This window comes from Rhinopithecus bieti, unplaced genomic scaffold (assembly GCF_001698545.2).
Source record: "Rhinopithecus bieti isolate Rb0 unplaced genomic scaffold, ASM169854v2 scaffold_5387, whole genome shotgun sequence".
NCBI classification, from domain to species: Eukaryota; Metazoa; Chordata; class Mammalia; order Primates; family Cercopithecidae; genus Rhinopithecus; species Rhinopithecus bieti.
This window is the reverse complement of record NW_016804806.1, coordinates 528924-552720: the sequence shown is the minus strand read 5'-3', so window position 1 is coordinate 552720 and position 23797 is coordinate 528924. Positions and strand designations below refer to the sequence as shown.

At 33.0% G+C, this 23797-nt stretch overlaps 1 protein-coding gene across 13 annotated transcripts in view; it reads left to right on the top strand.

Moving 5' to 3' along the window:
• PPFIA2 (PPFI scaffold protein A2) overlaps positions 1 to 23797 on the top strand; it is a 545760-nt gene that overhangs the window by 512422 nt on the left and 9541 nt on the right. For 5 of the 13 annotated variants that reach the window (XM_017870457.1, XM_017870456.1, XM_017870453.1 and 2 more), the window contains 5 exons: positions 7136 to 7198; positions 8415 to 8444; positions 9995 to 10188; positions 14141 to 14238; positions 22834 to 23009. In XM_017870457.1, the coding sequence (XP_017725946.1) occupies positions 7136 to 7198; positions 8415 to 8444; positions 9995 to 10188; positions 14141 to 14238; positions 22834 to 23009 (561 nt within the window). The remainder of the gene's footprint in view (positions 1 to 7135; positions 7199 to 8414; positions 8445 to 9994; positions 10189 to 14140; positions 14239 to 22833; positions 23010 to 23797) is intronic. The other 8 variants (XM_017870460.1, XM_017870455.1, XM_017870454.1 and 5 more) reach the window with 3 other exon arrangements.

Below are 23797 nucleotides of genomic sequence, written 5' to 3'. Positions count from 1 at the left end.
TTTGTAAAATACTGAGAAATACAAAGATGGCAACAAAATAATTTAAAAACATTAAAAAATACTGATTCCAGAGATAATCAATGTTAATTTTTTCACTATTGAAAAAATTTGATGAAGATCTTTTCATTCTTTTTTCATTATCTTTTATATAGATGGATTATTTCACATAATATATTAATTTGTACTTTTTTGGAAATTTAGTAATGTAGCATAAGCATTTTCTTCATTTTATTAAATATGCAATTGCAACATCACTTTTAATTGTTGCATATCTCCTTTGTAGAAATGTGATAATTTATTTAACCAAATTCCTACTATTGGACATTTTTTTGTTGTGTGTAACACGATTTTTTGTTGTGTGTAAGATATGTGCTTGTAATTATATGTTGCATAAACTGTGGTTATTTCCATTGCTATATTTTTGTATAGGTAATGCGTATTCTTAATACTTTCAAACTTTAATTGTCAAATTGTGTTGTGTTGCTATGTTTTCTCCCTTTGTCAACATTGGTTATCTCCCTGCTTAAATTTACATTTTAAAAATCACTACTAAATGTGCAAGTTTGTATATTCTTATTAATCAAGTATTTATATTAATTTTCCATTCATAACATTTCCAACCATCTATACTATTATGGGAATATTTACCTTTTTACTAATGTGTAATAGCTCTGTATTCACAGAATATATATGCCTCTTGCCAAATACTGATGCAAATTACATGAGAAAAGTTAAGTTGTGTCTCTAGGCTTTAAAATTATCTACTAAATGTTTCCTCTTCCTTCTACTCCATCTACATGGAAGCATTTACTCATTTCTAATATATTTCCAGTAAAATTTGCTTTACAAAATGAAAATTCCACATAAATCGCTAGTAATGAATCCACTACATAAAGTCATAACCTAACATTATGTATTAGAATTCATACTTACAAAACACAAAGGCAGATTTTTTGATGCTTTTTTCTTTTTTACAAAGTTATTTTATCATGTCTTCTAGAATACTACAATTTGTTCAGATCACACAAGTTATTTTGCACACTGAGGTTTGGGCTTGGGTTCCTCAGCCAGATATTTCATGTTTATTAACTGAAGTTCTGAGGAGAAAAAGACACGGTACTTGGGTTTTTTTTTTTTTTTTTTTTTTTTTTTTCCCCTTACTGCTTCTATTTGATTCTGCCTCCTTTCCTGCCTAGATTTAATGGGCTGGACCATCAGAAAGGAAAATTTAAATGTCACATGTATGATTGCCTTGGGCCAGCCCTAAATTTCCAGCTTTCTGTTTCTTTTCCCCAAGCTACTATTACTATAGAAAGTCTCTTACCTGCTAGGATAGAGATGGAGATATCAAGTTAATAGATATTTGGTTGAAGAAGGATGTCATAAAAATAAGTGTATTCTTTGAACACTTTATCTGAGGTAAAAATTATGGGAATGCTCAAGCATTGCAAATTTAAATGGAGCACCTAAAACTTTTTTTGCGTATGTTTCCAATGTCTGTAGTTCCACATTATCCTTTTAGATCATCTTATCTGGAAACATCTTTAATTTCTCTAGTTGGTGTTTCTTTTTAAAGTGATGACTTCAAGATAACTCAAAAAGCCATTTGAATGAGGAATCCTTCTGGAAATTTATAATGTCTTCCCCAGACTTTGACAAAATTGTGTTTTGTTGATAGTGTGTTTCAAGATTTGCCTATCTCTGGTTTTTCCAACTAATTCAACTTAGTGTTTACATATGAGCCAAATTTGTTTTATATTTTGCTTTATGTAACATTTATTTAAATTGATGAATCAAGCATTTTAAAAGCAAGTGCAGTGGAAACAAATAAGTTTGAAACAAAGTTATTTTTGATAACCATGTAATTCAACAAGATTGAGCATAAATGTAAGGTGTAAGATAGGCATTAGTCAGATCAGTGTAATACGGAGACCTACAGAGTATTTCTTGAATTAGAAACTTGCTTGAATGGAGATTACCTGACAGAATTTCTAATATAATTACAGTAGTAGCCAACATCAGCAGAATGCTCACTGTCAGGCACTGTTGTAAGTGCTTTACATGTAATAGCCCATTCAAATCTCACAACCACACTATGAGAAAGGTACTTTTATTACAACTGTTTCACAAATGGGCAAAACCAAGGTAAAGAAGTAAACTGACTCTTTTTTTTTTTTTTAATTATTATACTTTAAGTTCTAGGGGACATGTGCATAATGTGCAGGTTTGTTACACATGTATACTTGTGCCATATTGGTGTGCTGCACCCATCAACTCGTCAGCACCTATCAACTCGTCATTTACATCAGGGAGGTATGCCATCCCTCCCCCCTCCCCCCCTAGGAAGCAAACTGACTCATCTAAGGTCATACTCCTCTGTGGATTTTCTCCTAACAAGCATGTTTTTCTGCTTCTGCTTCCTGCACTCTATCAGTTTTCTTTCTTTTTATAGCATTCTTTTAGTCTGTTTGGTCCTCTTTTCATTATTACTTACTTCATAAGCCTCAACCTTTATTGAAAAGAGGATGAGGTAGAATTGTCTTTATAAACCTCAGCCTTCATTGAAAAGAGAGTGAGGTATAAATACCATTCTTATTATAATGAGAAGGATTTATCTTATAATGAGAGACAAAAATTCATATAGAGGAGAAATGTGGATCCAGGCCATTTGAATGTGAAAAGTAATTTCAAGTTACTACTTTGTAATGTCATTACAAAGTAAAAAACACTTTAAATGACCTAGGTAGTAACAAAAGTTACTTTAACTAGTTAAGATTTAAGATTATTCTGAGGTCTGGCTGCTTTACTTATACTGTGTCTCTGACAGCAAGACTACTCATTATTTTCACCTGATTAATTTTCAGGAGGTATTTCTTAAATTCATTGTATTATTTATTTTTCTGTCGTAACTCTTTCCAGAATGATTTAATTAGGTAAGTGCTTTAGTTCTTATCATTTTTTAGAAATTTCTTTCTCCTTCTCACTTGATACTTTCTCAAAGTTCTATTCCATGGATACCAAGGGGAGACAAGCAAGATAATCTCAAGCATAAAATTTAAAGAGGCTCTCATTGTCAGATATCAACCCTCAAAGTGAGTGTTTCCTTAAATTATAGCCTCCTGGGATCTCATGTGCCTCATCCTAGTCCCAGCCCTGTGTAAAAACGTATTGTATCATAATGTAAACTTTTCAGTGTTTCTTTCTAATCTGGAGCATGCACTTTCAGTCTCACTTAAGAGGTGCAGAACCTGAAATGTGGACAGGTTTAGGAAATGTCCTAGGGGAGTCATTGGTAAATGCTACTGTATAACTCAAGCCCCTTGATTCTAATTTGATAATATAATTGAAATGTTATAAATTTCATGTTGGACTCAGATGATATTAGCCACAAAAAAAATGACTATTGGTTTGCATTTTCTAGCTCACACATTTTTGGGGGAGGTGGTAGCACAGGCTACGGAGGGCAGTGAGTAGATAATTTTACAGGGATCTCAGAGAACCACAACCAGGTTGTACAATATTTGTTTTTTATGCTTTTCCAACCTACTTTTTGTACTGTCTTTATCCTGAATGCCAAGGCACTCGTATCTTTATGCCCTTTGGTTGTTCAAAGTTTCCCAATCTAGCTATCTTATAGGGATGCTTTTCTCTGAAATTCTCATGCTCTAAATTACTCCCTCACAATGTACTTAGATGCAAGTTCCATCCCCTAAAGTGGTGGTGTAGAGAGAGCAATCTGATTGAATAATTGACTTACTACATATACACTTCCCTATAAAATAAACTTGTTAAAACTTCAGTTAATGTCTACTTGATTAGGTTGTGTAGAAACTATTTCTGTCAGCTATTTTACAAGACTGTATAGGGCAGGCAGTGCTCTTCACAAGTAAAACTGCATATCAAACAGAAACAACCAACATGCAGATTCTGAAAGTTTTCCAACCATACTTTAGAAAATTGCCCTGGGTCTATACTTATTTTGTGAGGAAATAAACAGGCAAAACCATAGCTTCCAGCATGTTCCGCATCCCAGGATATAGTGACAGACTGGCAGACACAGACTTAAAGATAACCTGTGAAAGGTACTATGCATGTGTCTATTCTAGTATGAGGTAATTAATACAGGTAGTTTCTTAAAGAAGAAGTGAGATCTTCATTATTTGGATTACGATTCAAAGCAGAAGCTACACAAATCAGTGTAAAATTGATTTTACACTGTTCTGCAAGCTTAAGCCATTTAAGATTGGCTTAAATGAATTTCTTCTCAGGTAATTATCACTGAAACTCACTTTGAACCAACCGTACACCCACTCAAGTGAAGCGCTATGATAACTGATGTAAAGGGAATGTAACAGACGCGTGCAAAGTGCTTTTCAGCATAGCCCACTCCTTATAAAGTCAATAAAAACAATTTATTCCGAGTAATATAATGTTATATATTCATGTGCAACTTTCCTTTTATAATGAGCATCACTGTTAGAAGCAGGGGATACGAGGAAGGGACTTTTAAGGACATAAATGACTTTTATATTCTAAATTTAATTTATAGGTGTACACAAATTTATCTTACAGAAAAAACATCAGCTGTACTCTAAATTCCAAAACAGTAGAAGAAAACAAATTCTACACATAAATTTGATGCTTAGCCTGTGGAATTTTTATGTGCATAGAATTTTCTTATAATTATGAATCTTTACCACTCAATTCCGTTTGTTACTTAAGTATATATACAATCAAATGTCACTTAATGCCAGGTGTATGTTCTGAAAAAATGAGTCATGAGACAATTTCTTCATTTTGAGAATACCACAGAGCATACTTACATAAACTTAAATGGTATAGACTACTGCACACCTAGGCTATGTGGTATAACTTATTGCTCCAGGATACAAACCTGTACAGCATGATACTAAGCTGAATACTGTAGGCAATTGTAACACAGTGGTAAGAATTTGTGTATCCAAATAGTCTAAACATAGAAAAGGTACAGCAAAAATATAGTATAAAAGATAAAAAATGGTACATGTGAATAGGACACTTAATGAATATGAAGGCCTAGGACATTACTATATACTACTGTAGACTTTATACGCACTATACTTTATACTACACACAATTCATAAAAAAAAGTTTTTATTTCTTCAGTAATAAATTAGCCTTAATTTATGGTAACTTTTGCAATTTATAAATATTTTTTGTTAACTTTTGACTCTTTTTAAGTAATGCTTAACTTAAAACGCAAACACATTGTACAGCTGAACAAAATTAATTTCTTTCTTTATATCCTTGTCCTATAAGCTTTCTGCTATTTCATTATTTTTCCCCCTCTTTAAACTTTTTCATTACCAAGACAGAAAACAAACAAACAAAACAAAACAAACACACACACACACACACACACACACACACACACACACAAATTGCTGTAGGCCTACACAGGGTCGGGACCATCAATATCACTGTCTTTCATCTCCATATTCTGTTCCACTAAAAAGTCGTTGGGGCAGTAACACACATGGAGCTGTCATCTCCTAGGATATCAATGCCTTCTTTTGAGATACCTCCTGAGGAGCCTACTTGGGGCTATTTTACAGTTAACTCTTTAAAAAACAAAAGTAGAGGGAGTACACTGTCAAATAATGATTAAAAATGTATGGTGTGGTAAATACATAAACCGGTAACCCAGTCATTAATGATCATTATCAAGGGTTATGGGCTGCACATAATTGCACGTGCTATACTTTTAGACGACTGGTAGTGCAATAGGTTTGTTTACACTGGCATTACCACAAACGCGTGAGTGATGCATTGCACTACAATGGTATAATGGCTCTGATATCACTAGGTGACAGGAACTTTTCAGCTCCATTATAATCATATGAGACCATTTGTTGTGCATGCACCCCATTCTTGACTACCATGTCAGTATGTAGTACATGACTGTATATATGTATGCACATACATATATAAGATTTCACTTACATCAAATTATACTCATCAATTTATACATAGTTACATTTTAAATTATATTACTTTTAATACAGGAAAAGTCGTGGTACTAGGTGAATGGCAGAAAAACCCAAAGTGAATTATGGTGATGACTTTAATGTTTGGGTAAAACTTTGCTACACCAATTCTTTAAAATTGGACCTTCCCCAAACAAGTAGCAGATAATACATAGGGTGTAAATTTCATTGATGTACTTGGAAAACCTTGCAATGTTTATAAAGAAATGATGGAATTTGATGGCAAGTGGTTTCAAGGGGCTAATACCTTCAATGATATGCCTGATCTGTATGTTACTAAGTGGACTTTGGTTTCGAAACTGTGCATTATTAAGTGTATAGAACTAATGCCAAGGGGTGTTTTATTTAGAAAGCAAATGGGACTTTATCATAGAATATTGCCTGCTAGAGAAAACAATTTCTTTTATACAATGGTATTGGATACTGGTGAAGAATTAGGAAGTACATGGGTTTATTAGTGTGGCTGAAAAATACCTTTTATTGAATAAAAAATAGCATTTCAATTCTTTCTCATCTTCAAGAATGCAGGGACACTTGCTATTTACTCAATCACATACACTAAAGGGAATCTTTCGGGAAAAGCTGATGCTGCTTTCCAGATAAGTTATGATAATGTTTCCAGCTTTATATTGACAACCATTTTTTTTCCTTCAAACGATATTGAGAATCAAAATTATGTGAAGGAAATTTTGATAACACAACAAAGTGCATGTGCCATTGTTTTCTGAGTAAACAATTAAAATTGCATTATTCTACAGTTCAAATTGAATCAGTTCACCGTTATTACAAAAATTGATCTGATAGCCACATACCATTGGAATGCAAATTTTGATGATGCTCTTTTTCTGACTAATAATTGCAGAAATGTCATTTTAAATCTACACCCCCCAAGAGCTTCACAGCATACCTCTTTCTAGTTAATCTTTTTGAGTAGAAGAAACAGGAAGCTCTGAGCAAACCAGCCATGCTATCTCTTTTGTGCACACGGTAGGGGCAAGGGCACTGTGGTATTGCTGTGTTGCTGTTGACTCACAGAGGTGCTGCCTTTCTTCTTTACCACTGCTTGCCTCCCATGGATTCCTCTGCTTCTCTCTGGGCCTCCTCACTAGCCTTCAGGCAACGTTTGGGTGACTCATGAAGAAATGGAAAATCTTGCAGCTCCAGCAAAAACGGTTAGTCTTAATGGCTTTGTTGAACCTGAAGGAAAGTGACTTTGCTGCTCTTTGGATGAGGAAACTAATTTGTTTACTATAGACCAGAGTAGTAGGGTGTGTTTTTATAGTCATATGCAATGATAACTAACATTTTTTACAGTTTTCTTTCACTGTACTCTCTTGAACTTTTTAAATGAAATAGTGTTAGATTATGGCTAATATCATAAGAGCTTATGGTACACAAACAATAAGCAAGAAGGTAATAAATAGTATTCATGTTGCAACATTGGAAGTTTTTGTACCAAATATCATTTAGTATCAGACACATTCACAGGTAACAGGTTTCTAAACCAAATTAAATTGGTAATAGAAAAGATTAGATTGAATATTCATTTTTAATATGATTATGTGGTTTCTTGTGCTTCACCATCTTAGATACAAGCTTGACCAAACAAAACCCCCCAAAAAACAAAAAAGTGTTATGTTAATTTGGTATTGAAAAGCACAATTTTAAAGAATGTCTTGGGGAATCTGTAATTGTCACTTTTAAAAATAAGATGTTATAAAAGTCATTTTTTCACGTAAAGTAACAAAGTTGGGCATATCATAGATTTTATCTTTATCAGCTTCTTTTAATTTGATGTCTTTTCAGTGTTATCCTTATTTGAAAATTGATTATCTTCAAGTTTGTTACGGATAAAACACCAATGTCATGTATTAATTTGGTTTTTAGTTTAGTTTTGTTGTACTTGGTTTTTGTCTCGTTTTGTTTTGTTGGCCGTTGTTGAAATCTATTTGATTATCTCCAAGCTTTGCTGGAGGGATACAGTCAGTTTTTTCACTTCACCAATTTACTTTGTCTAAGATTTCTCTATCATATATACATATGTATATTTGTCAACAGAAGTTTTTATTATAGCACATTACATTTTGAAAATTACACTCATTTAAGAATTAAAAAAAAAGATTTCTAATGACCAAATCAAATGTTCACAAAATTATGAATTTAGCATTTAAATTCGAATTAATTGAAAACTATGTCGTTGCTGCCTAATTGCCTTTGAACTGCAAAATTGATCTCTGTGGGTCTGAGTCAGAATCTGTGTATTTATCTGCCTGTTATACAAAGCATTTTGTATAACAATTTTGTTTCTGCTAGAAAAATTTTGCTGTATTGATTTGAAATTAATTTATATTTACCTGCTTTATTAATCATTTCCTGCTGCTAACACAGAAAGAATCTGAGGAAGGAAGCTGGGCCCAGGTAGGAGATTCATATGCTTTAAGACCCTTAATATCATTTAGTAGGCGATGAGAATATAAATTAAGAAACTGTCATAAGTCATAATATTATAAACCTTCACTTAGCTCAATATTATGCTGATCTGTATAGGTAAATCTAGATTACGTTAATACTTTATATGTCTTTTAAATTATCATATTTTAAAATAAGATGATTGCCGTTTCATACCTTGCCTCTTTTAAAAGGGTACTTTTCTTTCTTTCAAAAGAGAATGATCCAAAACTTAAATTCCTCTGAAATCACTCCTGAATATATTTAATCAGGAAGCATTCAAGTTGGATCTAAAGGGGGAACAAAAGGAAAGAAAAGACTTATTTGGAGTTGCCCATGCCTTCACATATAACGGAAAGTGTATGAAGAGGGGTTGGAGGTGCGAGTGTTGGCGTTGCAGACCACAGAGCCATTAACATTTATTGAAATGTTCGTATGAGACAGGTGTCTATACTTGGAATAGACCTGTACTTTCGCAAGGAAGCTGTGCATTTTTTCTACATTTCCACATTTTGGATGACCAAAAGAGAAAATTTGTGTTATATTCAATCTGATTGAAACCTTTCAATATAAGAAAAATTTTGGTAGTTATATTAGGACCTCTATTTAAACACACAATAGGATTGTATTTGATTTTGATTTTGATAAAAAATTCATCATTGTTCAGAATACACAAAAGAAGAGGAGCAGTTATATTTTCCCTAGAAATGCATATTAGAATTGAGAAATTAGAGCATAATAAGGAACTAAATGGGAATTCTGTAAAAATAATAGAGAATAATAGTTCTTTTAAAATACTGGTTTAGTGGTAATGGTTGATTTTGGTTTTCATTTTAGCTGTTTTGAACAGTATTGGTAAGAATAGTTTACTTGTTATATTAAAGAATTAGGTTATCTGTCTTAGTTTTTGATCCTACCCTGCTTCTTTTAGAGTGTATCTTGATTGATTTCTAGAAAAGGCTGATTATTTCCAGTGATTTTTTGGAAAGCTGATGACCTGCTTTGCTAAACAATGTCCATACAAAGCTTCAAAATTCTGTCTCTCCAAACCATTTATTCCTTTCTCTGTTTACTGAGGTTTGCATTTCACATCAACATTTGCCATTACACTGTAGCAATAGCAGTAGTGGCATTGATAAGTAGGAAATGGCAATAATGACATTGACAAGAGGGTAATGACAGATACAAATAAAACAAATCTATTAATATAAAGACAAAATCTTAAAGCTCAGAGTTTGTATAATACTTTCTTAATTAATAAAATACATACGTGGGCAAAATGTAATTCCTTTTGAGAATACAAAGTAAATAGCCAATCATTTTCAATAGGCAAATACTTTAATAAATGAATGCAGAGTTCCATTTTATATCAAATCAAATCAAATACTATCTGAATATTATTTTTGCTTTGTTTCCACATATCATAGTAATTAAATATCAGTTATAATAATAGGTAATATTCTCCAATTACCATCTCATCTGATTGGTTAAGAAACTTGACTGCTATAAAACAATTCTAGTGTCCGGTTTTTCTACAGACCCTGGCTTATGGAGATATGAACCATGAGTGGATTGGAAATGAATGGCTTCCCAGCTTGGGGTTACCTCAGTACAGAAGTTACTTTATGGAATGCTTGGTAGATGCAAGAATGTTAGATCACCTAACAAAAAAAGATCTCCGTGTCCATTTAAAAATGGTGGATAGTTTCCATCGGTAGGTTTTGTTTTTTGTTTTTTGTTTTATTGCCAAAGAATAATTAAAATGAAACAATATATTACCTATACTTTAGTAAAACAAAAATGGATGTCTAGAAGATAGAAAATGTATGTCATTTGAAACATTGTTTGTTTACATCTACTTGGAAAAATATCATCATCCAGCAAATTGCAGGGACTTTCTAATTTAGAGCTATGTGCATATTATGTGCCCGAACTTCATGGAAATATATGTGTACAAAATTCTTCTCATAGAGCATAAGTCTATTTTTGTGAGATTCTTTGAAAATCCCATGTTTGTAATTTTATAGTTGTATGTGTTTCTATTAGAAAATTATTTAGAAAGAAATATTCAGAGTTTATTTAAACATAGTAAATATAAACAAATATTCATAGTTTCAACTCTACAAAATGTGGGGTTATAAATTTTATAATTTAGTAACATTCTAGGAAAACTTTGAGAAGAAATTCTTCATCTAAGACATATTTGTGCTTTTATTTTCTGTGTCTTTTAGTGAGTTTGCTTGTTTGTATATTAATTTCAGAAAAAAGCATTACTGTGTTAGATAACTGTGAGGATGCAGATGAACAACAGGCAATTTTTTTTTTTCAAGTTGTTTACCATCCAGCAGATAAAAAGGGATTTGTTGTTATACCATATCATAAATGCTGTGTTTATGTTAGGTGAAACAATGGCAGCTGGATTTTGGTTGTTTTTTTCTCACATATAGTTGATTGTGGTGATAAGTTAATAAATATAACCATAGATGATTTTGGCTTGGGAGACTGTATTTGCTTCTCTCCTGTCCAACATTTAATCAGTGACTGAAGATGGTATAAAAATTAGATATGTTGATGACATAAAATTAGGATAAATAGAGGATAATTGGGGTTTTTTATTCCAACTTATGGAGATATTTTGAATTTTAATGCAGTTGTTGACACTGTTAAATTAAATGTGGTGAAGATAAATATAACAGTGTTTTTTTAAAAACCTATTAAAGTACTGAATGGAGAATCCATAATTTAACAGAAACTTGTGTGAAAAAGATAAGGAATGTATCATTAGCACGAAACTCTCCAGTTTGGTTAATGGCTCGACAAGGCATGTTTAGACTGTTTATCGGCAGGGACCACAAAAGTGCTACCATATGGTGACATAACAAAAATAAATTGCATTTATTTATGGGCATCAAATTGTTGTAAGGTGGTAGAAGTCTGATGATAAAGTCGAAGTAGTTAAATACATTTAAATTGGATGAAGGAAGATTTTAAATAAGTTTTCTTATGTTTTAAGATCATTATTATGTGATAGAAGAATTATATTTTCTCTGTTGAGCATGTGATTTTCAGTTAACACAGGTGTAGATACTAGGGTGAGTGACTTCTGCTTACTAGAAGAAACAACTTTGTACCACTCTCAGCTGCCTTGTAGTGTATACATTGTGAGGTAGTGAGTGAGCTCCCTGTCATGGGCAGTTTAGGGCTTCATATTTCATATGGTTGCATTAGATTTTTGGGGTCCAGTTTTTTCCATTCTTCACTAGATTGACTTTTAATGCTATTTTATTACTTTAGTAAAATGTTTTCTATAATGATCAAATTTTAAAAAAATACTCAAATGACTTGCTTTTTGTTTGTTCTGGGAAATACCCAAGCTTCATTTTTAAGTTATGCTAATCTCTGACTTAAAGCAAGTAGTACCTGACTGTATATCGCATCCCATGGTCTTTTGGGCCCAGTCTTCCATCTGACAGACATTTTCATAATATTATATATCCTCTGTATAGTATAATTTTGTATTCCATATCAAAACTTGGGAGAAACTGATCAAGATGCATTGGTTTAATCTCAAGTTGCCCAATATCTGTGATAGTGATTATGTCAGTATTATCTAGTATACTACTGAATTAGTTTGCTAGGGATACCACAACAAAAGACCACAGACAGGTGTCATAAACAACAGAAATTCATTTTCTCACAGTTCTAGAGGCTAAAAGTTCAAGATCAAGGAATCGGCAGGTCTGGTTTCTTCTGAGGCCTCTCTGCTGGGCTTGCTGATGGTCACCTTCTCTCAGTGTCCTCACATAAGCCTTTCTCTGTGAATATATATTCCTGTTGTCCCCAAGTGTCCAAATGTTTTTTTAATAAGGTCAGCAGTCAGTTTGGATTAGGACCCACCCTAATGGTCTCATTTAGCTCAATTACCTCTTTAAGGACACTGTATCCAAATGTAATCACATTCTGAATTACTGAGAATTAGAGCTTCCACATGTAAATTTTAGGGGAACACAATTCAACCAACAACACTTATCTAATGAAATTTTCTTTCCATTTTTCTTTGATTCTGAAATATTTGACTCAATATTGTTTTTATTAAAATGCAGGGCTTAGAAGTGCATCTAACAAGTAAGTGTAGCCTGACCAATGTGTATGTCTAAATTTGCTTATATTCCTAAACATGTAAAGTATCACTGATAATCAATGATCTTTACTCTTAAAGTCTACAGATTATTTTTTCCTATCACATCTTCTGCATCTTTATATCTAATGTCACTAAGCCTTCTCATTTTCTCTCTCATAACATCTCTGGTTTATCGATTTTCCTTTCAAGTTCATGACTGTTGTCCTTATTTTGGCAGAACTGAACCCTGAATTGATTTTTCTGTCTCCTCTGATTACTTATTTTCCCATCTCCTATTTTGCTATGAGATTATTTTTCCTTAAACAGAAAATGTATTTTATTTATTTATTTATTTATTTATTTATTTATTTATTTATTATTTATTAGATGGAGTCTCACTGTGTTTCCCAGAGTGGAGTGAAGTGGCCTGATCTCAGCCCACTTCAACCTCCGTCTCCCGGTTTCCAGCGATTCTTCTGCCTCAGCCTCCCGAGTAGCTGGGACTACAGGCGTACGCCACCACACCCGGCTACTTTTTGTATTTTTGGTAGAGACGGGGTTTCACCATATAGGCCAGGCTGGTCTCGGACTCCTGACTTCGTGATCCGTCCGCCTCAGCCTCCCAAAGTGCTGGGATTACAGGCGTGAGCCACCGTGCCTGGCCAAACAGAAAACTTTTATTGTCACCTCTTCCTCCTCTGAAAATTGTCCAGTAATTCTGTATCAATTATATGTATTTCATACTTAAAAACAATTCAAGGCTTTCCTTCAAATGCTCTATTTTCCATGTATAATTGTATTCCTCCTTACTTCCTAGCATGGGTTTTCAGCTCTGGAATGTGTGATCTCGCTAGCCACACCTTTAAATTTTCATCTGCAATCTTTTGTTCATGATGCTCCATTTTCTTGAGTCAACCTGTCTCTGCTGCTTGATCCTTTAAGGATCAATCAATTTTCTGCTCCTTCCACGTTTCCTTTTCATTAAGTTTCAATATCTGCTGACCTGTTCTTCTTACATGCTTCTGTATCACTTAGAGTTATGAGCTACTCATTTTAGTATTTGGTCCTCTATCCTATTACCTAACTTACTCATGTTTTGTGTTATTTTTCTCATCAGCTTAAGAAGAGAGTATCCATTTCTTATAAATTCTTTACTGTCTCCATAATGGGGACTTTAAATTCTTTTCAAATGAATAAAATATTAATTTGCCTGCACCTAATGTAGGAATAGCTGGATGAAAGACAAAGACACGTAGATGAACCATATAATCCATGATGATTTTAAAACTATGGTTGTTCTTATTTTGAAAACATTTTTTTCTATTCCTTAGAAACATTTTGTGCTTAGAATAATGATAAATGTATTTCCCTCCAATACTAAAGGATTTCATTGCAAATGTAATTTATTAACTTGTTGCCCTAAGAAGCAGTGCATAGTGTTGACTATGGCCAATCAGAAAACTTTCTCCACCTGCTGAGGTAAATTCACTGTTTTTTTTTGGTTGTTGTTGTTTTTGTTTTGTTTAATTTTTTTATTAAAAAACAGAACAAGTTTACAATATGGAATTATGTGCTTAAAGAGGTTGAATTATGACAGAAAAGAACTAGAAAGAAGACGGGAAGCAAGCCAACACGAAATAAAAGGTAATGTGTCTTTCTTTCATACGAAATGCCTTTATTCTGGGGTTTTTAGCTTTCACTTGTATTAACCTAAAATGTTGTATGTGTTACAATGGTCAGTAAGTAGCATAAGCATTTGGCTAGAGGTGTTACTGTTTTTTTTTTTTTTTTTCCATTCTTTTCTAATTAAAATACAGAAATGATATCACCAAGTTATAGGGTAAATATCCCATTTGGGGAATAATCTTGAGTTTTTGAATTGAGATTTATTCATGTGAACCTATTAATTATACATTCTGCTTGTACTAAAGATGTCACCATGCAGATATTTTTGTCGAACTTGTAATGGAACATTCTCAGTATGATTCAGAGAAACATGGTATATCATTTTTATGGCAGTTCATCTTTGGTTTATATCATTTTAATTTTATTTCAGTGCCCAGCAATTTTATTTTTGTAACACTGTATAGTTAAAGAAATTATATAGTGACTTTATGCAGGAATGATATAAGGATTTTCCCCTATAAACCAAACTAGTTCATTAATAATTTTAGCTGGTAATATTATCAGGAACATAGTAAATTGCTTCAACTGCTATGTGCCCAAAAATGTTTTATTTGAATAACAAGAAAAGACACTCCATATTGCAGGTTTGTTAGAAAAAATACTGTATTTAAAACTAATCATCTGAATTTTGAGAAGATACCTTAATATACCCAAGAAAGAATAATTTCAAAACAGAGAAGTACCTTAATGTACCCGAGAAAGAATAATTTCAAAAGAGGAGTATGTTAGATTATATTCTTAGAGACCATTCTATTTTTATTACTGTTGTTGTTGAAGAAAAAAATACATGATTGGATATAAGATATAGGTAAAGGTATTTTTTGGTTTAAATTTAAAGCATTCAAGTGCAATTTTCTTACATGGATATATTTGTGGTGGTGAAGTCTGGGTTTTAGTGTGTCCATCCCCTGAATGGTGTACACCATTAAGTAATTTCTCATCTTTGGCCACCCTCCCAAACTCCTACCCTTCCGAGAATCCAGTGACTATCACTACATACTCTATGATCACCTGGACACATTATTTGGTGCCCACTTGTAAGTGAAAGCATGAGGTATTTGACTTTCTGTTTCTGAATTGTTTCACTTAAGATAATGTGAGGACATTTTTTGCTAAAACTAATCAATCCACTTTTGTTTAAAGAAGAAAAATATTAAGGAAAATACAACCAAAATTTTTAAGGAAAATTTTGGATATTAAAATAATTATTAGTGATATTTCCATTTCCTATTATCCAAGAGTTGATATGTGCAAGCATTACATCAAATTTAGTGGGTGTTTCTACATTACATTAATTGTTCAAAGGTAGGCATGAGTCTCGTTTTCATCTTCACTTCTTTTAAGGCTTAATTTAGATAATAAAATAGTGTGTATTACATTCTCCAATATTAACGTTTAGTGCTGTTTTATTCTTTATTTAAGATTTTTTTTTAGGTTTCTATAATTTACATTTTTGATAAACAATGTCAGAAATTACTTTTATCTTTGGCAGGTCTTGGAAAGTACATTAGTTCTAATGGAATGGGCTTGAATCCGTGTGAAAGTGATTGGTTAAAAATAGTTTTCTATGTATAGCTCATTGGAGAGTAGACAGACTCACAATGGATTTCTTGTAACACTTCATTTAATGCATTACTTCAAAGCAAGAAAGTGTTTTTCCATTATCAAAATCGAGTTGTTTGATTTCACTTTATTTTGGGGCCCCAGGAAATTGCAGGTTGTTTTCAGTGCATTGCTGTTCAGTTGAATTGAAATTTGGGAATTAATGGACCAAAGATAGACCCCCGAGAAGGAAGTTTGCATTTGACCACACAATGAATATCTTAGCACACAGATAGATTTTACCCATGGGATACCACTTTGTAGTTTCCTTTCTGAAGTATTTTTATCCAATTGCATTTTATTATGCCTCAGCTCACCACATGAAATGTTTCACATATAGATAGATCTAAAGGAGAGGAATTACCCAGTTGGCCCTATACCAAATGTTATATTAGTATTTGGCAATTGCTGATGAGAGTGTAGCTCTGAGGAAAAAAAAAAAAAAACTGTCATGATTCACTATGATCACACACAACTCTATCTGATAAATAGCTGTGAATGAGATCATAAATAGCTTGTTTCCTATGACGATCTGGTGACATTTACAGGAATAATTCTCAACTGTGACTAGGGGTCTCTTACTATCTGAAGTGTTATTTAACCTTGACCTTAATGAATAGTTTTCTGAAGTGAAAAGACCATGTGAATATCAAGAATCTAGTAACATTTTATTTTTTGTTAAGAATCAGTCAACACTGATCTCTAGCCATTTATTGTTTAGGTCAAGAAGATTTCTACACAGTTTTAAAGTCAGTGCATACATTGCTTGGAAACAGATTTATGGAAAGGGATCTAACTTTAATAATGAAACAAAAAGAAGTATTTTGTTCTGACGAGGAAAAGTTTGAATTCATGCTTTATTTGCCTTTACCTCATAAACAGATCATGTTAAATATTTGATCACTCTTAACTACAGGTGTGACGATGGAATTTTTGATGGGCACATACTTGCAGAAATATCATGACCATATAATATGTCTTAGACTCTCAAAATATTAACCTTAACTCTAGAAAAAACCAAACACTCCCTATTTACAAATCCATCTAGTGCAAAGAAAACTGGATTTTGTTTTAATTACTGAGAGCATTGTCACATTCATTTTTTAAAAATGGTGTGTTTAGTAAAATTAAGTGGAGAACTGTTGCTGCCACCCACAAGCACTTGCCTAGCTTTTGGGGTTCAAGTGTAGGGTAACCAGTTGTTAGAATGAATCAGTAACTATCAACAGCAGCTGATTATACAGCCAAAATATGATGCTAACCAACTCACATCCCATTTTCTGAGGTCCAAAAACCCCAATGGAATAGGCTAAGGAAAACTCAGAGGAAAAGCTACACTTTAGAACTGACTCGGAGAGACAATTAACACATATAATATAAAATTTCTTTATATAATAAAGAATATTAAGGAAATCCTTTGCTTTGCTGAAGACCAGTGGGGAAGAAAGAGGCAAAACTCTGAGGGGGGACAATAAATGTCCTACTTCTTGGAGAAATTCATTCTGCTTTGGATGCAGCAGTTAATAGTAATAAGACTGTGGGATGTGGGCATTCCTCTCATGTTCCTTCTTACCTAAATCCAAAGAAAGATCTAGGACATTTCTTTTGAAATGCGATCATTCAATCCACAAAAGGAGTTAAGTAGAGAGATGTGAGACAGACATATGTACAACTTCCAGATTCATATACAGATAGCACTGTGGATTGCCACAGACAGAAAGGACACCAACTAATTTGAAGAACTTCTACTTCTCATAGATTGCAGTACATTAAGTCAGACCAGTCTTCCACCAAGAAGAAATGGAAAGGCTAGATAAATCAATAAATGGTAATAAGGAGCTATTTGAAAACAGTAGAAACCAATTAAGAGGGACAGGACTTGAGAGGTTATGATCTTGGAAAAAAGAGAAATGTAAGGAAATGGTGAAACTGTCATTCTCTACTGTTTTTCCTCTAACAGAGAAGCAGGGAATGGAGTTGGGCGGTGGTGGGGATTGGAATTTAGAGGTGCCAAAACTGTCGGGCCTTCCGGAGCAAAGAATCTATATAAAATAATAATAATAAAATAAGTAAGACTGTACTCCTCTAGAGACGTTTGTGGACTTCTAAAAAGGATGGGATTATAAGATAAAAATTGAACAAAAAACCAAAGCCAAAGGGCAATAAATCTAGAAAGAGAACTCTTGTAATCTCATGATAATACAATAAAAAAAAAAACAAAGGTTTTAACCACCAAATACACTTTAATTTGAGGTATCTGATAAGACACACCCTATGACTAAGGGTAAACTTAAAGAGATCAGGCTATTTATTATGTCTATTAATGTTAAAAATAAATTTTATTATATATATTTGAGGTTTGGAACATATTATAGAACACATAAAGGTAGTAAAATGGTTACTATAGTGAAGGAGATTCCTAGACTTTATTTTGAAATGTTAAAATTGAAATCTAGCATTGATTTATCTCAATCCTTAATTGGAATTAAGTTGATCTGCCTTTATTATAACTTCAGAAAACATAAAAGCAAAGTCCTCTCAAGAAGTTGACATTCAGAGCCTCTGCAATTTTCAATCATATTGTGTGAAGCCAGTAAAAGAAAACTCAGACATGTCAGATAATGGCCAAAATGAGGAAAACCAAGATGATAAAATCAGAAAAAAGAAGGATATCCATAGTTGACCCTGACACTGTTTATTAAAAATATGTAAGGAATATAAGTGACAAAATGGAGAATTTAATGTAGTTGGAATCAATATGTTTAACAAATAATCAAATGAAAATTTGAAGAAGTGAGAAGTATAAAGACTTTAATTGAGAACGCAATAGGTGGTTTAACAATAGAAGAGAGTTTAGTGAAATAAAAGATCACTTGAAAACATCTAACCCCACATATGACAAGAAACGAAAAGGATGAGTGATATAAAACATCATTAGAGACATTGGACATGGTGAGGTAGGAGACAATAAGAAAGACACAATATTTGAAAAGATACTGGTGGCGACACAAAAAGAAAATAATTGAAATGATAATCCACAGACTCAAAGTTCTCAATGGACCCCATGTGAGACTATAAACAAAAGGGAAAATAAAAACACATCTAAACACATTACAATAGAGCTACTGAAAACCATGAATTCTCATGCCACAAAATCTTAGAATCTGCCAGAGTAAACTCCACAATAATTTCAAAGGCACAACATAAGATAACTGATATTGCTCAAGTAAATAATGCTAGAGGAAGATGGAATTATAGCCTTAAAACGGTGAATCAAACTAACTTCTTACTTTGAGGTATGTCCCTCAATATTAAAGACAGAATTAACACACTTTCAGACAAACAAAATCTGAGAGATTATTTCACCAGAAAAAAACAAATAGAAAAGAAATATTAGAATAAGTGATTCAGGCAGATGGAAATGATCATAAAGATAATTTAAAAAATGCACACATGATGGAGGAGAAATGAAAAATGTATGGGTAAATTTCATAAGAATAGTAAAAACAATAATATCTGCAGGGCTTAAATGTTACATAGAATTAAAATACATAACTATAATGCAAAAGGCCAGAAGGGAATAAGTGAAATTAAATTGTTTGAAAGTCTTTGCATTATCTAGAAAAAAATAAAAGGAATAATTTATAATAGATTCTAAAAAGAACACATTATAAACTTTAAGTGCCACTACTAAAACAATAATATAAAGTGTAAATATAAAAAGCTAACAGAGGGCCGGGCATGGTGGCTCATGCCTATAATCTCAGCACTTTGGCAGACCAAGGCAGGTGGATCACCTAAGGTCAGGAGATGAAACCAGCCTTACTAACATGGTGAAACCCCATCTCTAGTGAAAATACAAAATTAGCCAGGCATGGTGGTGCATGCCTGTAGTCCCAGCTGCTTGGGAGGCTGAGGCAGAATTGCTTGAACCTTGGAAACAGAGGTTGCAGTGAGCAGAGATCATGCCATTGCACTCCAGCCTGGGCAACAAGAGTGAGACTCTGTCTCAAAAAAAAAAAAAAAAAAAAAAAAAAAAGCGCTAATGGAGTGGTAGAATAAAATGAGAAAACATAATAAAAGGCAAGAAAGAGAGAAAAGGAACAAAGAACAGGTAGGACAAATAGAAAGATGGTAGAATTCAACTCAAATATCAAAGTAATAATACTAAATGGGCAAGAACTAACTATTTCAATTTAAAGACAGATTGAAAAACAATGATATGCTGTACACAACAGACACACTTTCAATATAAGAACGTAGAAAACTTATTAGTAAAGGAGGTACACATGCAAATATTAACCAAAGCTGCTATGATTCTCCTAATATCAGAATATAAACTTTAAGGCAGGAAACATACTAGAAATAAGTTGGCTATTTTCAAATAATAGAAGGGAAAATATAGCAAATTAGTATATATCTAATATGTAGATTTAAAATACAGGAAGTAAAAACTGATCAGACATTTTCAGTTCATAGTGGGTGTTACTGATTAAAACTACAATGAGACACCCCACATATTAGTTTGTCGGGGCTGCTGTATCAGAGTTCCACAGATTGTGTGTCTTAAACAACAGAAATTTGTTGTCTCACAGTTCTAGAGACTAGAAGTTCCAGACCAAGGTGTTAGCAGAGTCAGTTCCTACTGAGAAGAATCTGTTATTTGCTTCTCCCCTGGCTTCGGGTGATTTGCTGGCAATCTTTGATGTTCTTTGACGTGTAGGCACATCACCATGATCCTTGCCTTCATCATCATATAGTGCTCTCCATGTGTGCATGTCTATTTCCAAATTTTGCCATTTAAGAAAGATAACAGTCTTACTGAATTTGGGCCAACTCTATTGACTCATTTTAATTGATCATTTCTATAAAGACCTGATATCCAAGTAAAGTTACATTCTTAGGTGCTGGAAGTTAGGGCTTCTACATGAATTTGGGGGAACACAATTCAGTGCATAATACCACACACCTACCATAATGGCTGAAAATTAAGCAAGACAAAAACAAAAATGGGAAACACAAAGCATTGGTAAAGATGAAGATGTTCAGACATTAATAATGTGAGTTTAAATTGTGAAAGTGGAATTTGCTTAGCAATATATGCTAACAAGTAAACATATAACAATTCTATTCCTTGTTATTTATTCTACTGCAACATGTAAATATACAAAATACATGTATAACAACATTCAAAGCAGCACTATTTATTTTTTTTTATTTCAGTAGTTTTTTGGGGAACAGGTGCTGTTTGGTTATATGGTGATTTGGTTAGTGGTGATTTGGTTATATGGTGATTTGGTTATATGGTGATTTGGTTATATGGTGATTTGGTTATATGGTGATTTGGTTAGTGGTGATTTTTCTGACATTTTTGTCCACTCATCACCCAAGCAGTGTACCGTGTACCCAATGTGTTGTTTTTTATCCCTTGCCATTCCCCATCCTTTCCCCCTCAAACAACACTATTCTTAATAACCCAAAATGGAATCTACTCACATGTCCATCTACAGTAGAATGGATACATTGCGGCATAATCAAGCAATGGAATGCTAGATAGCAATGATCATGAACACACCACTGCTATTTGCTAAAGCATAGATAAATTCCATATTGAATGAAAGGCAGACAAAAAAGTACATATTGTATGATTTTATGTATGAAAAGCTAAAAAAAAGTTAAATCAGGCAAGGCGATTTGGTAATGAAAGTAGTCAGAATATTGGTTACTGTTAAGTGAGAATGATGCCTGAGAAGGTGCATGAGGGAACTTCTGTGGGTCTGTGCTATCACTGTATTGCTTCAAAGTTATACACAAGAACACCTAAATTGGTTATAAATGAATAAAATAGGATAAATAAGGCTTTTCAAAGACTCATCAAAACATATTTAAAACGTGCTTTTCAAAGGTTTATTGAAACAGTTATTTAAAACAGTTAAAAGTTGAAGAATATTTCCTGAAAGATTTTTATACTTTTTCTGAAAAAGTTATACACTTCATTAGAAAGAAAAAATCAGACAGGAACCTTACTTTTACTTAAATAGTAATTATAGTTTCCTTTCCCCTTCTATGGGTAGTAAAAATGATTTAATTTTTTTCTCATATCCCTTTAAGTTTCTTAAAATTCTTTCTTTTCTATGGATGATTTTAGTCCTATTTTACTGGTTTTTACGTAGCATTCTGCCAATTTTTAATGGGAAGATATTGAAGAAAATAAATGACAAAACATAATTTGATGTTTTATCTAAAAAAAAGAAACATGACATTTTCTCTAGAAGTTTTATTATTAGAAAATACAAATCAAAGGATTTTGTTCCTCAATAGAATATTACTTTCAATAGAGTGGAAGCAATTTTTGACATTTGACTGAATGCTTGAATTTTGCGTTAGCATGTGATTGGGAAAAATGCATTGAAATATAATAGTAAAGTAAGTATCCATCTGTTGATGCCCTATATTATTTTACTGTTCTGTTCTTATATATTACTTCAGGTGAAAAAAAAAATTTCTATTCTATATGCCCATGTTTAGGTAGTGGTTAATAAACACTTCTGATGAAAGACAGTATTACAATCTCATCTGCTGTTTACTGAAGAGGCGTGTATCAAGACATAAATAAGAAATGTCTCCATCTGGTGGTAAAAATATTGAACTTCAGACAGACCCCTAGGGCTCTAGTATGAAAACAAGAAAAACACACACACCTTGTTCTATGCGACTGAAGTGCTGTCATTTTAGGTATAACAAACACTCTGAAAAGAACAACTTTTAAATAGAGACTCGAAAACGTTAATTATTAAAACAGTAATTACAAGCAAATGAAGGGAGCCAGATGCATTAGAGTGTGAATAAATCAGCATAAATGTGACCTGGCCAGATACCTATGGCTCATTTCAGCCAGTGGTTCTACTATGCAAAATACTGCATCCTAAAATGATGCATCTCTTTTCCTAGACGTGTTGGTGTGGAGCAATGACCGAGTTATTCGCTGGATACAAGCAATTGGACTTCGAGAATATGCAAATAATATACTTGAGAGCGGTGTGCATGGCTCACTTATAGCCCTGGATGAAAACTTTGACTACAGCAGCTTAGCTTTATTATTACAGATTCCAACACAGAACACCCAGGTAATTCGCTTTTTGCTGTAGTGTCGATGTGTTCTGGTTTATCTAATGATAATCTAAACTTTTAGAAAAAAAACTTAAAAAAAATCTAAACTTTTAGAAAAAAAAATAAACTGTGTATTCATGATTGTTAATGAAAGTTAGCTCAATGTTTGCAATATGTCACTGGAGTTTTAATTTCAGGCTAGTGGATTTCTAGCCAAGAAACATCATACAGTTAAACAAGAAAGGGATTTAGAAGTTATGTGGCTCAGTCTCCCACCTGAATGCCAGATTCCACTAAATGAAATCCCTGACAGATGGCCACCAGTCTCTGCCTCTCTGAGAGGCAGTCATTTCTATTTACATGTATGAATTATACAGACCGTTAGCATTGGATATGCCAGTGATTCCCAAAACTGGATAATAATTTAAATCAGTATAGTTCCTTATGAATAAAAAATAAAACCTGCAACCCATGTCATAGTCCTAAGACATCAGTTATCAAGAGATAGGGCATTGGAATCTTTATTATCAAAACTTTCCTCAAATGATAATCGTTGGCCAGGTTTGAGAACTACCTGCATAGGTTTGATAAAATTTGGCAGTCCAATTTCACTTTTATTTTGTTTTACATATTTCAGAGATTAAACAAAATACTCAATTGAAATAAAGTAACGAAGTGAGACCAAAGCCTCTTGACCTCAGACATTTATGCAAAGCTGTCTCTCTACTGTTCACAGACAAAAAAAAAAGTATATATATTTTTTGTAGTTAAAATTTACAATGGCTAATAATAGACATGGAGGACT